Source organism: Leptinotarsa decemlineata, unplaced genomic scaffold (assembly GCF_025532065.1).
Source record: "Leptinotarsa decemlineata unplaced genomic scaffold, Ldec_3_MD MMD2_tig00000199_RagTag_RagTag, whole genome shotgun sequence".
Lineage (NCBI taxonomy): Eukaryota > Metazoa > Arthropoda > Insecta > Coleoptera > Chrysomelidae > Leptinotarsa > Leptinotarsa decemlineata.
In genome coordinates, this window is record NW_027412544.1 from 18,477,345 (window position 1) to 18,495,327 (window position 17,983).

Here is a 17,983-nt window from a genome sequence, read left to right on the forward strand (position 1 = left end):
CTGAAATCCCCATTTTCATGTCTTTGCAGAGCATATCGTCGGCCTGATGACAAAACCACTCAACCCCAGTCAAATCTGCCTAAATAATTAAATTCATATTTATATAAATTTTTCAACTTTCTAGATGGAAAACTTGTATGACAAACTTTGAAATGAAAAATCTTTGGGAGTTTCTTAAAGTCAAAAGTTATTTATCGGCCTTTATAGAGTATTTTCGCCTTCCACAATCTAATAAACTTTCAATGAAAAGTGACCAGCGGCGGATCAAAAGAATCATTTGGGGTGGGGGCAGTTTACAATTCAGAGTGTGGGGTATATAACCCCTCCATAAAGCACCGAGTCCTTGGAGGTTTTTTATGGATGTTCAGTAGTATGCATTCAGGAACAATCATTTGAAAAAAATTAAACTCAATGCTTAGTTTAAAATATTGTATCACAACTAATAAGAAAAATATGTATATCAAAAATAACCCTCACCACCTGAGTGAAAAGCTGTTCAGGTACAAGCATAATGGATTAAAAACAGATTATAATAACGCTTTATTAATCAAATTTATTGATAGTCGAACATATTTTTTTTACAATATAAAAATAATATATTTGATATTTAAATTTTTATAACACCTTAAGATATCTCTGCTGTACTGGTAGTCACAGGAAGAATGCACAACAGCTGCAATAGCTAATATCCTGATGTTAGGGAGAGAATCGGCAAAGTTATAAGCTTGCATCGGGTGTTTAAGCAACTTATTTTATTGGGATTTGATTTCCACATTTTTTCCAAATTTGCAACTCACCTTTCAAGGCCGAAAAGCATGGCAAATATTCTTTGTATTTGATTGCCCCTTGAAGAATGTCACCAATGTAGGCAGCATTTATATTGGTTGATAATAGGTGTTGCAGCTTGTCTACACATTGCATTTCCTTCTTTGGGAACCTTGCCGTCATTTATAATGACGCACTGACATGCGATAATAGACCTCAGGTGTCTGTTTGTTCATTAGATCGGTTTTTTGTCGAGTTGTGTTAGGAATTTGAATTTACTGTGCCCATTTCTTTTACCAAATCAGTCGCCTGATTATAAAGCTCCTTAAACTTGTCAGAGCTGATGTCTCGTTTTTCTCTGTATGCTCTGTATTGTAGCTTCTATAAGCAGCGAATCTTGAAGCACATCTATGTATTCTGCTTGGAGTTTGCCAGCTAAGAGTGAAGTTACTTCAAGTACCTCAGCCAACACTACTACACAAATCAAAAACTCTAACGACAGAACAGAATGCAGGAAAGCAAATGTATTACTTCCGATGAACTAGCAATGGCTTAAAGAAAGTGGGGGATGCAGGAAAGTGTTCCATGAACGTCAACATGGCTTCATTCCTTTCTATCTTGTTTTACACGTTTTTTTTAAGGTCATGATTTTCTCGCATCTCTTCTTCCAAAGCTTTAAATCTTGCAGTGGAGTCACAGAAAAAAATTGTCAGGGAAGAAATAACTCCCACGTCATTTCTGATGCTGGCAAAAGAACAATCTTTGCTTGTATCCAAGTTTAGCCTATGGTTGGCACAGTGGCTGTAGATTGCAAGAGGCTGAATCTGAGAAATGCGGGCTTGCACACCCTTGAATATTCCACTCATATTTATTTATTTATACGGGTTATTCCTCATTACCTAATATACATAGAGTGAAGTAATAATACAAATACAGTTAATCAATATATAAACTAGAGGTAGTTAAGTACACGTACAATAAAATTTTTGGCTTTCTACTACTTTCTTTCCCAAAAATTAATCACTCCTAAAAATATAACCCCTTCAATTCAAGTACAATAAATTAGTATACAAAATTAAATGTTATAATTCTGACTACAGACTACTTTTTAATGTAGATGATGTAATACCAGTAACCTTCAATTTTCTATCATTAATCCTTTTGAGCGTGCGATCGATAGAAGAATGTATACCATAGTTGGTGGTATGAAATGGAATGTGAAAGAGATCAGTATTCCTGAGAGCTCTAGTAGACACATGTAGATGGATTTCATCTAGGAATTCAGTCCATATAACAAGACCATTAATTAATTTATAAATATTATATCAGCATTTTCCTTTGTCTTACTCAATAGGTTGAGAGTATTTGCAACAAAGTTATAATTATGGATCTCTAATTGGATGTTCATGGTCAAGTTTACCTAGCTTTTGTAAAATTGTGTGAGCTAAGTTTTCAACCGTGGAAATACAATATTAATTAACAAATTTCTTAATTATCTTAGCTATAATATCTAGAATGAGTATAATTCTATTACATTTAGAATACTTCTGCTGTCTGAGATCTATCGAATTAATCAGTATATTAAATTCATAAAGTGATTGACTGGTCATTATCCGTACTGTAGATGCAGAGTTCGACATTTGTTAATCATATTGAGCTGATAATAGGGATTTCAACTTTTTTTTGAAGTTCATCAGGGTATATGTACTGTAATCATGCGGAAGTTGATTATAGAACTTACAGGCATTGTACGTGAAGGATCGCTGAAAAATGGAGGTTTTAAGTTTGTACATTGCCAGTAACCCCAAGTTACGAGTTTATAATCACTCAGATTTCCTATTTTGATTGGTTTGTCATATAAATATGATATGATAAATATGTCATATTTAATATATGTAATTTTCTGATATCTAACAATTTCAGTTTTCGCATTTTTCGATATTTAAGACTTACGTGCTCATTTTCCGAAGGAAAGTCTAATACAAAAGTTCTGTATTTGAAGTCGACTACTGTCAACACTCAGAAGTGCGGGTCCATAAATGTAGTCCCAGTAAGCCAGTTTTGATAATATTAGAATTTTCAGAGCGGAACTCATGAATTGTCTACTTGGATAAAGTTGGTTGAGTGTATTATATGAACCTCGGGAAAGTTGATTGACATGTTTTGTGAACCTCAAAACATGTCACAACTCACTTTCAAAATTTGATTAAATATGCGAAGTACTTCATTGTAATCGTCTTTGTTTTCTTCCACGCCATACGTATCATGTTATACTTCTTCTGTTGTCTCTCACTGGATTCCAATCGTTTCTCTAGCTCATGTACCTTTTGTTCCAATCTCTCTTTCCTTGTGTACAGATCGGTAATTTCTACACGCATTTCGCTGATCTCTTGTTTGATTTCCAATAAAAGATTGTAGATTTCATCACTGGATCGACTAATTTCTCTAATTCTTACTTCATTCTCTTATTATTGAAATCTATTTATTGCGAAGTGGAGATGTATTCAAATAACGCCTCTATCGCTAGTCATGCAAAGTTTAAACTTACATTAGTGTATTATGCGGGGATTTCTGCCCATATATAACTGGAATTCACTATACAAAGCGAGGAATAAACAACTGTAAACTTATTGTTTTGAGGGGCACGTTTCTCTAGACAGCCAACAATCAAATATGTCATGAGAACTATGAATATGATATACATTGATTTGACATCTCTGAAAGAATTAATAAAATTAAAATGAATAGCTGAAAACAATTATATCAAGCAAAAAAAATCCTGAAATGAAGTTGAAATAAAATACAAGCAACAATTGAAAATTGAACAATAAAAAAGGAATAAAAATTTAAAGATTTCAAGTCACGTTACTTCACGACATTTAGATTTTTAGTTCCACAACTGTCTTCAGGTGATGACTGGACTTATTCCTCCAAGAGATGACTATTTATAGGTCATTCGAATGCTTTCACCTATTCCCTCTATGCGCTCCACCGGTTCAGCTTATTCTGCCCCCTAGTATGATTTATCGTAAAAAAGGGTTTTTCCATCGCGACTAGCGGACCGTGTATATCACTTAGGCCAACAACACCATTTAGCTGGTAAGTGTATTTTTAGCATTTTCATCAATCCAAGTTTCATTATTCTACCTTGATAATTATGGAAATTATGGGGGCGCTTCCATGAAAAGTGGGAGACAATAATAGGGTCTATTTTCAAACTCTTGACGTACATTGGCAAATGTTTCTCTGGAAATTGCTCGGCATTCTTGAATTATTCTTTCCTTCAGTTGCTCTATTGAATCAGGTTGCGTCTTAAAAACAACAGATTTTAGGTGGCCCCAGAGGAAGAAATCAAGAGGAGACAGGTCCGGGAATCAAGAAGGCCAATCAATAGGACCTCTTCTTCCCATCCATTCATTAGCATAATTATTATCCAATCATTGTCTAATTGGAACAACATAATGAGGAGGTGCCCCATCCTGTTGAAAATGTAATACATTTTCTTCTATAGATAAATTTGTATGTCTCTCTGATTCATTAATTCATGATCTAGCCGAGATGTTTAAAATATGTATGTTTTTCAGTTAACCAGCTGTCGCACCCTTACGAACGACAACCCTCAGAAGTCGAGTCGAAACATGTGCGAGCTAAGGACTAACGAGGTCTTTCTTACCTTTTAACGTGTGATTCCACAAGATCATTGTAGCATGTGAGCATACATTTCGCCATTTAAATTTCCTTCTATAAATAATGGACCAATAATTGCATCTCCCAATATACCAGCCCAAACATGAACTTTTTTGGGGTATTGCATATGCCCTTCTCTAAATATTCGTGGGTTCTCGTTCCTCCAGTAACGACAGTTTTATTTATTTGTGTGCCCATTTAAATCAAAATTGCACTCGTCACTAAAGCAAATATTTTAGATAAACAGAGTTTCTGCTATAATTATAGTTGTCATAATTACACAAAATTCAATTCTTCTGTCGGGGTCATCTTCACAAAGTTCTTCTTTTCCTAACAGATTCGAAAGATAACCCGGTTGCTGTAATTGCCTGACGAGTCGATAAAGTATGATTTATTGCAAACTGTCCAAGTACTTCAATTTGGCGCGGTGGCGCGTCTAGCGTGAGACGTGTAGTTGAGACACAGTTATTCGTGCCAATTATTTCGCGTGTCGCCTTGTTTTTTTATGCTTATTTTTTAAATTCAAAGTTATGGTTGAGGAATAGTTAATTGAGGCTGTAAGGGCATTCAAAGAGTATCGTGTTCAAAAAGTACTTCATTATGAGACTTTCACTAAACAATTTCACAAAAACGCAACACGTGTTTCGCCATACAATGGCTTCGATAAAAGCCGAAATGAAGTGGAGTAATACCATAAGGATCTTCACAACGAATCATATTTTTATTTGCTTTAAAAAATGCAGGTACTTTGATCACATGAAAAAAGTGAGTGGAAGTCAATTTTTCTCAAATTGAATACTCCGTATATTTTCACATTTTTGAGCTCTATATCCAATTTCAAATTGACTTTGTAGAGGTAATCCCATTTCGAATTCGAACAGTTATTGAGATAAACTGTTTCAAACGGAAACTGACGTGGTTGCCTTGTGTTTATCACTTATTTTTTTGAAATTCGACAGATTCCGTTCGATATTCCTTCATTAGTCACAGATAATATAATGAATAAATAATTATATACTCTTCAACCATCAAATGAAACATCTTTTCAAACAATAGTTTTAATAATGCTGACACATGAACTGAAAATAATTTCATCAATTAGTTAAGTTAATTCAGTTGTCAGTGTATTTAAGAATATGTTCACCTCTATTTAAGCAAACATGTAATCTCTTCAAAAGATTTTCATGTGTAGCATTTCTGATTAAGTCTACTCTTGATTTCGTATCTTCCATTGTTATTACTGGGTTGGAGTAAACCATATTTTTGATGAAACCCCACACAAAATAATCTATAGGATTGTCATGTGGTGGTCTAGGAGGTCAACAAACAGCCCGTTATTACCAATCCATCTGTCTTTGTTGAAGATTTCAGTTAATTCTTTGCTAACTGAACAATAATTATGGGGCGGAGCACCATCCATTTGGTGCCATACACGTTCTTTTCCTGGCCTTATATTTAAAATCATTTGAACTCAATCTCTTAGTGAATCTTCATATTTGGTTGTATTCAAATTATTATCATAAAACTCGATATGAAAAATTGACCCATTCCTTATAGACAAAATACATTAAATTACCATCTTTCTTGAAAACTCATTTGGCGTACGACATAGGAATTTTCTGGCGCCCAATAATGACTGTTGTATCTATGGGGCGGAGCACCATCCATTTGGTGCCATACACGTTCTTTTCCTGGCCTATTATTTAAAATCATTTGAACTCAATCTCTTAGTGAATCTTCATATTTGGTTGCATTCAAATTATCATCATAAAACTCGCTATGAAAAATTGACCCATTCTTGGACAAAATACATATATATATATATATATATATATATATATATATATATATAATATATATAATATATATAATATATATTATATATATATATATATATATATATATATATATATATATATATATATATATATATATATATATATATATATATATATAAGAATGGATCAATTTTTTATATCGAGTTTTATGATGATAATTTGAATGCAACCAAATATGAAGATTCACTAAGAGATTGAGTTCAAATGATTTTAAATAATAGGCCAGGAAAAAAATGGATGGTGCGAAACATGTTCCTTTTAGCGAGCTAATATAGTTCATTTGGTTTGACTAACATATTTCTTATCAGGTGTACAGCGTATTTCGTAAATCCCAGACTTTTCTTTTACCAATGTCTTGTCATTCGAACTGCCCAACACTTGTTGAAGTGAACATGCAGTTTTGGAAGCCACTCTTATATTCAATTTTTTGAATCTTCGGACCAACCCATTGATGTATTTGGGTTCATACGGAAGCATTATGAATTTTGAATCTTTCTCTGAAGATACTCCCTAAATTTTTGTATTCTAATCAATTTATCAACTATGTTTGATGGATACCCGTTGCGTTCAGCCACCTCCCTTACACCTTTTTTCTCAATCTGATACCTTTCTTTGCTCAAGGAAAATGTGAGCAGTCTATGAACAAGAAATTGTAGTCCCGCCATTTTTTGTTGTGGGCAATGATAAGAGCTGTCAGGAATATACCTGAAAGTGCTTGTATTCTTTCTATATTAATCAAACTCCAGACTTTTATCGACACTTTTAATAACTAATACATCGAAGAATGATATTTCTTTGTTATTTTCAGTTTCACAGGAATTTTATACTTGCAAATCTGTTGTTGAGGCAAAATACAAAATCCTTTACCTTACTCATGTTCTTATCGAAAATGCCAAATACATCATCCACGTATTGGATCGAGATTCGTGGAAACTAATCCAACTCTTTCCTTGCTTCCATTTCAAATCAGCTCATGAACAGATTAGCCATGAAAGGAGACAACGGGTTTGCTATTGCCATGCCCTCATGTTGCCCATAAAAACAGTTGGCGAACTGGAAGCAATTTTGTTTCATGCGGTTTCATAGACAGGATAAATCTAGTGTCGCTCAACATGCCATAGAGAAGGACCAAAGAATAAGTGAGAGATGTTTAAATTTGTGGAATATGTGAATTTGTGAAAAAGTGGAATATGTTCTATGAATAGCAACAAAGGTCCTATTTCGAACAGTCCTTTGTTTGGTCTTTATGTAATAATTCTAAATAAAAAACCGATAAACATTATTGGAGATAATCACTAACAGAGGAAATACATAACAAATTAAAGGTATTAAAAACAGGTAGTTGAGCATAGGATCAATAACAGGGAGTTAGGTAATACTAACTGGTAGTAGTTAGGCCACTAGGATATAAAAACACTAACATAAGAGTAAAATTTAGTCATAATGATCTCCTGAGGACGCTAACTTGGTTAGCGAAACGCACGTCGAGAGACCGTAATTTTTGTTCTGGTGTTGGGAAATTGTTTTCAATAGATCATTTTACGCCAGAGGTTCCAGTACGCACTATCAAGTCTAAAAAATTATTCAAATTTATCGCCATGATATTTTCAGCAGAACACCATGATTCTGAGATACATAAAAATTTATATTTCTTCGTTTGTTTGGAGGTGATTGACAATGTTTCGTGATGAATTTCATTAGTTCGGATTTCCATTGTCTAATATATAAAATGATTTGAAATCCCTGAAACAACTAAAAAAGAAGAATTAATAATAAGCTGTAAATAACAATTATATTAAGCAAAAAACCTGAAATAAAATAAAAGTAAAAATAAAACAATTGAAATAAAATAAAATCAAAGTACAAAAAGAAAGTAAAGATAAAAATAAAAAAGTTAAGAGATTTCAAGCCAAGTTGGTTCGATTGTTAGTATCCACAATCGTCTTCGGGTGATGACACAGAATACGCTGCCAGAAAGAAACTCTTTGAAATGTCGGTGCTGAAGAGCAGAATGAAATCTCATAAAATTAATCAACTTGACCAAGCTGTCCATCACTTCTTTCAGTGTAGCACTAAGTTTTCCACAAAGGGCTGCCTGGTGAATTATGCACTGATAACGATATTAGACTTGAGTTTTTATCCCTGATTCTCTTTACTACACCTTTTTCTTTGCCAATCATTGATGGGGTCCCGCCAATTGAAAGCGACACCATTTAATCTTAACTAATGTTAGATTTAGTAATAAATTTAATGACCTTGAATAAACTCTCTTAGAGTGTAACCTTTCAACGGCAATATTGCTAGCAACTCTTCCCTAAAAATCTGACACTCAATATCAAGAAATCTTACGAAAATAGACATTTGTTTATCATCAACAATGTCACATGATTCATCAAGTGTTATGGCGTAGCAAAGTGCCTTTTACAGAAGTTCAAGAAAAGTGTTTTTAATATCAGCAGCAAAAACTTCAGTTTTTCGTGTATTACTTCTCGCTGATAATGGAATACTTTAAAATGCAGCGACATCTTTTTTTCTTCAAAAAGTTCCGTGACTACTTCTAACATACATTTTTTCACCATCTCAGAATCTGAAAATGGTTTCGGCTGTTTATTAAGCGTCCAGCACACACGTAGCGCTGCATCTGCTCGCTTATGCAACGAATTAGTTATTTTATGCTTTTTTTCTGAGAACTGAGATATGCATGAAGTTTTTCATTACTAGCCTTACTGTCAAGAGAAAAGTTTTTGTGAAATTGCTGATGAGTTGTTTCATAGTGTCGCTTCAAATTACCACTCTTAACAATAGCGACAGTTTTGTTGCATATAAGGCAAACTGGAACCGCTTGAGGCCTATTAGGCAACGTGAAACAATATTGTTCGGTCCATTCTGCCAGAAACCTCCTTTTTTCACTGTCAACTTCATGCTTTTTAGAATCCATATTAGCATAGTTACGAAAATATTATGAAAACGCGAAAAATCACAAAACAAATGAATGGCTGCTCCACGGTTTGCGCTACGACTGACAGTCTGCTTCAGACGCCCGCATACTTAGTTGAATTCTATGTGTCCTAAAATTATCACTTCAATTAATAAAGGTATAGTATAGCTTATATACGTATTAATTTTTATACTTGGTATATAACACAACAATATTTGGCGGTCCGATGTTCGACTTTTTGCGGTCCGCAAACAAACCGCGGTCCGCCTGTTGCCGACCGTTGCTTTATATAGTTACAGCATAATAGATGTTCAGTACATTTCACCTGAAAGATAAAAATTGAAATATTCCATTCAGACTACATTGGTGAAAAACTGAATTTGGTGAAATACAGAATCATGTATACAACCAACAACGTACTTTCCTACAAGTATCTCACAGAAATGTTCAGTACTTATGGTAGCTGAGACAAGGTAAAGATCTTTTCACCCAATTAACTGTGTATCCATGGATCCATGGTTAATCAACAACTTCTTCGAAGAATGTATAAAGAAAAGTAAGAAGTATGCTTTTCCCAAAAATGGATGAATCAAACAAACATTTACAACCAATCTTTATTAAGTATATTTCAATGGATGCAATTGTTCAAAAAAGCAATATATCTTCATTTAGATGACAATTTATTTTGAAATTTCATGTTGATACGTATTTCCCATTATCACATATTATATTTAGTTTGGAATTTCTAATATATAAAAAAAGATCTTAGTAATTTGAAAAAAAATTAAAATATTCAATAGATCTGCGAAGAAATTGTATAACAATTAAATAAACAATCCTACAGATGACAGACTGGGAAGTACATTTCAAATTCATTTGATATTGTAACTTGTTCCCAATTTCTCCAAAGGTCTAGCCTGATGACTCAAAGTTCCAGTTGTATTTGAAAACTGCACTCGGAAGAGATTAGGTCGAATGGAAATCACATATTTGAAAAAAAAAGCCGTGAATATTTCTGTCAAATTTTAATGAATCAAGTATGTTCCACCTGTTGGTATAATTTTTCATGTGGTATCTGCAATATTTTGAATGGATAGTTTGTGATTCGAGACTAAAGGTTTGGACGAAAGAAACAAATTTATGAGTGAACAGTGTGAGTTATTTTGTGAAAAATTAAACAAATTTCATCTGATTATGAATAATAGATATACACACTAACTACAATCAATTCAAGTACGGCTCCGAAACACAACTGAAACCGCTAATCTCAACAAAGAATATTCATGAACTTATCACATTAAAAAATATAAATACTTATTTAGAGAGTTATGCGAGTATTCAAATTTACTATATGGTACAATAATCATAAACTACTTTTCAGTATACTCGTTTCAATCATATTTATTAATATGGTGTCATTTTCATTACCTTACTTGAAACATTGTTTTAGTTCTTATATGAAAATCAATAATCACTTTGACTCGTAAGAGTCGTTCCTGATATATTTCAGAAACACTACCTTTTCCTAGAAGATTCTTGTTTGACTATACAGGTTGTTTCTGCTATCTGTCGACAGGAAACATTAAACGTTATACCTTTTTGACTATTAATATATTATAATCATAACATTGTTACATCATTATTTTTCAAGATTTATATTTAAAAAAAAAATAAAGGAGAATGATTTCTGTTCATTCACTAAGTTATGACTTTTACTGTTTAAAATGTTGGAAGAATTTATACATAGAATTTAATACAACCTCTGAAATACTAAACATTCCTCGAAATTGTCTTTTTCACCTTAAGGAGTTCCATAATTAAAAATTCTTGGCTTCTTCATACACCTATGGAAAGCCAAATATTTGTAACACAATAGCATAAACTCATCAAGAGACTAAGCTTTTGCATCACCTTCCTGTCTGACGGATATTGTGTAGATTCCTGTCATTCCTAATTATTCTTATACTAACATTACGTTCAGCTTGGGTTCTCAGTCTATTTATAACCAAAGGTAAGTTATATTACTCTCTCTTGGTATTGAAGATATACATATTACACTTTGGGGTATACTGAATGCATTGCAGGAAGGGAGACTTGCTTTTGTGACATGAGAACTGTGTACCATGACAAAGGTCCCATTTCAAACAGCCCTTTGTTTCTTTTGAAAGTAATTGAGAATCCCGTGGGTTGGGCTACCTATCGAGCGCGTCCCCATGTGGCGGATAGGGGAACGGCCAGGGAACTGGAGGCCCTGTCCGGGAAGTCAATGTGGCCTTATGGACGGGGTCGCCGGACTCCTGGCCAGAACTCCCCAAAAGCCTTTGCAAAACATGTCACCGTGGACCAGCCTACCCAATTTAAGGTGTAAGGAATCGTGCCGACAGCTGAATGGCCGCAGAGTAATATGCGGTTACGAACGAACCCCTTGGGGAACTGGGCGAGACCTCATTGTGATCAGCCTACCTCTGGTAATGCGGAGCTCTGCCAGAGGTGATCAACTTTTCCCTTGCTACTCATAGGAACACACATTAATGAAACAAACACAGAAACAACAAAAACCAATCCCGAGGCTGGACAGAAGTGCTCACCTCAACCTAAGGCGGTGACTGGGGATGAACAGAAATTTCCACCCCAATCTACCGCTTGGAATGAGGCAGGACACACACAAGATCACCTTGTGATGTAATACAAAGGCCAAGGCGTAAGCGCATTTGCGGCGTCGAGGCCAAAAGGAAAGGAGTGCAGGAGTGGCAGTAACTATAAGTGCACCCTCCTCCTCCCAAACACACCACCTCCAACAGCAGGGGCACTTCCTACGGCGGGCGCCAAGAGCTCCGCCTTGAAAAAAGGCAAGGAACCAGTTGCCCCTGTAGAAAAGCTCCCTCACATGTGCACCTCCACCTTCCAAAACCTTCGCGGAGGCCACCGTGAGACACTTCAAGGTTGCCAAAGAGAGTGTGTGTTCGACGAGTCTTGGCCTACACCTGCCAATATAAAGGAGATGTCTCCTGTCCACCTTCCTGGAAAAGACAGGATGGACGATGACCTAGGAGCACAACTCCTCGGGAGGATGTACAATGGGTGGTCACATGTGGCCTAAGTGCTAAGGGTCTACACTCACCTTCCCTACTCTACAAATAGAAGTGGTTGGCAATGTTTCATGGTGCATTCAATTAGTTCGAACTTCCATTGTCTAATATGATACGAGTTGATTTGAAATTCCTGAAAGAATCTAAAAAATTTGTAAATAATCTGTAAATAATTTTTACATATTCTTTCAGGGATTTCAAATCAATTCATATCATATTAGACAATGGAAGTTCGAACTAATGAAAACGACCTTTGTTTTGTTAACCCTTAACTTGAACAAGTTTTGACTTTATAGAGTAATTGTTGATAGGGGGGCGACAGCTGGTTAATGGAAAAACATATTTTGAACAGAACAGGACAGATATGAATGACTCTGTTTAAATATCGGAAACTTTTATGATGAAATTTTCCACAAATTGCTACCCGAAATCATTGATGTGTCTGAAAGTGTACCCTGTTAGATATAAAAAGCCATGTTTATAGTTAAGAAATAGTTGGTGAAACGTGCGCCGAGGAGTGTGTTGCATCTCTAGTGTTTGGGAATAGTGTTTGTTTTGGATTATTCATAACAAATGAAGTGGCAGCAACTGCCCCTGCCTGAAACAATAAATCGGTATAAATCTAGAGCTATTGATTTAATAACGAATTGAACAACCTTCAGAATTATTTTTACTACCTGTTTCTTACAAACAACAATTTATATTGTCGAAGTAAAAAGCTGAACAGATATACTGAAGACAACCTATATGGTAAACAAAGCCTTCAATTTCAAAAATCACAAAATTATTCACTTTTTAGCAACAACTATTTGGCAGCTTTCACAAAACTCTTGTAAAAAGCAACAGAAATTATGGGAAAAAATTATAAAAAAACATTCCATATGTCACAAGGCACAGTCTGATAAATATGCCTAGAACTGTTATTCCACAATAAAAAACTAAAATTCAAAGTCACTTTATAAAAATTGATCACTGCACTACTATAAGAATTTGATCACTGACCAATATTTACAATAAATACATTATGAATGTAAAACAGTTCATAAACCCTCTCAGTTCAGAGATGTTTGCCATAAAACTTCTTGCAAATTCTCAATAGGAACTTCTGTGTCTTCCTCTGGATTAAAAATATCTGGAATAACGGGATGAGAGTGCATGTACGGCCATTTAACAATATTACCATTCATTGTCCAACAAACGGCCTGACATTTTTCTGGAGTGCGACTGTTCTTGCAATACCAGAATGCTTTTCCTTTGTAAACACTTTTTTTATAGAAAACGAAGCCATCTACAATTAATCTGGGATTACCTCTTTTTCCTAGGATGCACTGAAGGGTACCTGCATTAACATAATACACATATTAGGAGCCCGAGAGTCAAAAACCACATGCTTAGAAGTGAAATTTCAGGTTATTTGGAGTGAAACTGAAATTTCATCGATTTGGATTTCAGTTAACTGATTTACAGAAAAAACTATAAAATATCACAGGCCTACATGCTGCCTGTGATATTATTTAAAATTATTTTTATTTTTGCTAGGTAAACTATTTTTTTGCTAAAGTAAAAATAGTGAGATCAAAAGTGTCAAAATATATGGTTTTTGTATCTCGAAATTAACAATAAATACCAGCGATCTACTTTATATGGCATCTAGACATGCAAAAGCTATTTACAAGTATCAGCGAACTAAGGGTTCTTGAAGGTATAATTTGCAAAGCGATATTGGAGGACAGTAAGTTTCTAATTCAATTCTAAAAGTGCAATAAAAATGTAATCATACTTTTTTGAAATTAGTTTTACCAAATTGCAGTCATGCATGTTCCATTTATTGATTTAAATAATAATTGCTTCTATGGTGTTTAGTATTACAATTAATGACCCGAATAAATGTAAACCAATGAATGAATTTGAACCATTATCTCGACAGTTTTCTGAAACCACTCTTGGTGTGTTAAAAGCATTGACTGAATCTTTCAATAGCCTTGTGTTCTTAAAGGCCTCGTATCTGACTTCTTGAGTCCTATCAGAAGCAGAATCATAAAGAAATTTTAGAAATAAAACCTCCATCCTACTTCAGATTTGAGCTTTCAATCTCACAGCATCTAACTCACATCATCAACTTCTTTCTTAGAACCCTTAAAACCGTTAATCAAACTAATATTACATCTAAAAATTCGCGGCATAACTCAAAAAACTATTATTCAATGTTCAAGGTATCTTCCTAATGAAAGCAATTCATTTATATTTTTTAAAATACCAAACTTACTGTAACAATTTTATACAGGGTGTTTCAAATTCGATCCTCACCATTGGGATCTTGGAAACTATGAGAGATACGAAGATGGTTAAAATGGGGCAAAGTTGCGCATTTACCTGACTCAACAATATGCCGTTGAGAGTAAATCTCCGAGTATATCCGGAAAAAACAGAAATTTCGGGAAAATATTATTTTTTTCTGTTTTTTTTTTCGAAGGATTCGAAAATAAATGGCACTTCTGCATTGTCACTTTTTCCCTGCTACATAATGGTGTTTTCAGATTTGATATTCGACGTTTCGTCTTTCGGCCACCATCATCAACTTTATTTTTTCTTATGGGCACTACATTGGATTCTTTCTGTTTCGAATAGAACCAGATTTTACCTGTCATGAGTTATCATTCTTTTTCGAAAAATTGGAGATATTGAAAAAAATTAATTCTTTTATCATAATAGGTTTTGACTTTGATGTTTCTAAATTTGACTTTCAATTTGTTACACTCAATGACATTTTGTTATTGAATTTCTGGCGAAAAATGACTTTCACGAATTAAGAAAAAAGAGATATGATACAAATTTATTACAAATACGATAAAAATAATGTTAGGACATTGGAAATGTATTTAAACTTGTATCCCGAAAGATGACAACCACATCGAACTATGTTTAAGTTATTGGATCAAAATCTCACCGAGTTTGGTTCGTTTGAAGAGCCAATGAAAAAATACGGAGACAGAATCAACAATCAAAATTTAATAAATGAGGTGTGTATGAGGTAAAGTAGACATTGTATCCTTTTCAATAAAAATTAATAATTTGTAGATAAACATGAATCCGGGGAAATCTACACGTCAAATTTCCTCCGAAATGAATATTTGTCATACAAATGCTTGGAGACATCTTCAAAAAAACCGGTTGAAAATGTTACAAAATACACATATCTCAAAAATTGCATCCAGGTGATCCCAAAAGGTGATTATAATTTTGTAATTGGCTAATAAGAAGACCTGATTTTCCTGTTTTCCTGGAAAATATAATGTGGACAGATGAAAGCACTTTTACGAATTGTGGAATATTCAACCAAAATAACGAACACATTTGGAGCATAAACAACCCCAGGCAGGTCCGAGAAATTCGACCTCAAGTGCGAATTAGTATTAACGTGTGGGCAGGAATTTATAAAGATATAATTTTGGGTCCTCATTTATTTGACGGAATTCTGAATCGAGAAACCTATCATCAGTTTTTAATGTTGATTTTCGAAGACTATTTGAATGATCTATCTTTGGCTAACTATAACAACATCTGGTTTCAACATGATGGTGCTCCACCGCACACCGCCACTGCAGACGAGTATCTAATTACCTGAATAAAAGGTTTTGTGATAAATGGACAGGGAATAATGGGCCGGTGAGGTAGCCAAGAATGTCTCCAGACTTAAGTGTTATGGATACATTCTTATGGGGTACCCTGAAAAATAGAGTTTATGGTCAGAGGGAATATTAAAATATTGAGGACCATCAACACAGCATTGTTAGAGAGTTAGGAGTCACACGTTAAAAGGTAAGACCTCGTTAGTCCTTAGCTCGCACAAGTTTCTCAACTTCTGAGAGTTGTCGTTCGTATGGGGGCGACAGCTGATTAACGGAAAAACAGATTTTAAACAGACATATTTTAAACAGTTCGGAAGATTGAGGAGGAGGGAAATTAATCGTGAAGTGAATAATATTCGAAGAAGGGCACAGTTGTGTTATCATTAACAAGGTCAGCATTTTGAGCATTTGCTGTGATTTAATTTTGTCTTTACATTTTAGTTAATTATTGTTATTTGTGCAAAGTTCTATTTTCATTGAAAAGTACACAATGTCTAATTTACCTCGTACACACCTTATTTATCAAATTTTGATTGTTGACTCTGTCTCCGTATTTTTTCATCGGCTTTTCAAACGAACCAAACTTGGTGAGATTTTAATCCAATAACTTGAACATAGTTAGATGTGGTTTTCGTCTTTCGGGATACAAGTTTAAATACATTTCCGATGTCCTAACACTGTTTCTATCGTATTTGTGATAAATATGTATTATATATTTTTTTCATTCGTGAAAGCCATTTTTCGCCAAAAATTCAATGACTTGTACAATAACAATATGTCATTGAGTGTAACAAATTGAAAGTCAAATTTAGAAACATCAAAAGCAAAGCCAATTATGATAAAAATAGATTTTTTTCAATATCTCCATTTTTTAGAAAAAGAATGATAACTTATGATGATACATCATTGAAAAGGTAAAATCTGGTTCTATTCAAAACAGAAAGAATCCAATGTAGCGCTCATGAAAAAATAAAGTTGATGATGGTGGCCGGAAGACGAAACGTCGGATAGCAAATCTGAAAATACCATTATGTAGCAGAGAAAAAGTGACAATGAGGAAGTGCCATTTATTTTCGAATCCTTCGAAAAATAAAGCCAGAGAAAAATAAAAACCTTTTCCCGAAATTTCTGTTTTTTCCGTATATCTCCGGATAAGCTCGGAATTTCAGAACTTTCTCAACGGCATATTGTTAGTCAGGTAAATGCGCAACTTTGCCCCAATTTAACCATCTTGGTATCTCTCATTGTTTCCGAGATCCCAATGGTGAGGATCGAATTTGAAACACCCTGTATACATGTATTAACATTGAATATGCCCATATCACTAACAAACTTTCATTGTTGTTGTTTATTAATAAAAATATGTATTACCTGAATCAGAGAATTTCAGAAAACTGTATACCTCCTTTTTTTTGTTAGTTGTATATCCATCAATTAATTACAGAAAAATATTCAAAATTTTCTTGTTATAATGATAATTACCAAATTTACATATTTTTATTGCACTAATTTTTGAAAGAAATATTTTAATACTAATGGGTGCCATATAAAAAATTTCAAAAAGGTATTTAAAGTTATATGTGTATTATTTTAGCAAAGGCCCCAATTCAAACACTATGTTATTCAGAAGTGATTTAAAAAATTCAGTGATTTAATTGTTGATCGCCAAAAAATTGAGTTGATGATAGTGCTTCAATTTGTATTACAATTTTGTAATTAATAGAATATTAGTTATTAATAAAAAACATTTGAACTATTGAAAAAAATTGAAAATTGCATATTTAAGCTATTCAAATAATACTGATATGTAAATAAGGAGAACTGTTTCTAGGGAAATTACTTTTACATGATCATCACAACTGAGGAAGTATTAATTTCAAATCACATTTCACCAACCATCATCAGATAATCACACCATCAGACAATCATAACTTAATTCCAAGCTTGAAAACATTTTACATTTGTGAAAGTAGAACAATTAAGTGATTTCAAAGTTCAAAATTATATTTCTTTTAGTCTATTTATATTTAGATGGGT

General features: G+C 33.8%; 1 protein-coding gene across 4 annotated transcripts in view; it reads right to left on the reverse strand.

Moving 5' to 3' along the window:
• LOC111504298 (uncharacterized) overlaps positions 1-17,983 on the reverse strand; it is a 94,527-nt gene that overhangs the window by 870 nt on the left and 75,674 nt on the right. Inside the window, exon 5 of one of the 4 annotated variants that reach the window (XM_074173116.1) lies at positions 9,829-12,915. The exons of 1 other annotated variant lie outside the window; for it this stretch is intronic. In XM_074173116.1, coding sequence (XP_074029217.1) covers positions 12,878-12,915 — 38 coding nt within the window. In that variant the 3' untranslated portion in view covers positions 9,829-12,877. Of the gene's footprint in view, positions 1-9,828; positions 12,916-13,261; positions 13,657-17,983 lie in introns of those variants that run through there. 2 more of the 4 variants (XM_074173113.1, XM_074173111.1) reach the window with 2 other exon arrangements.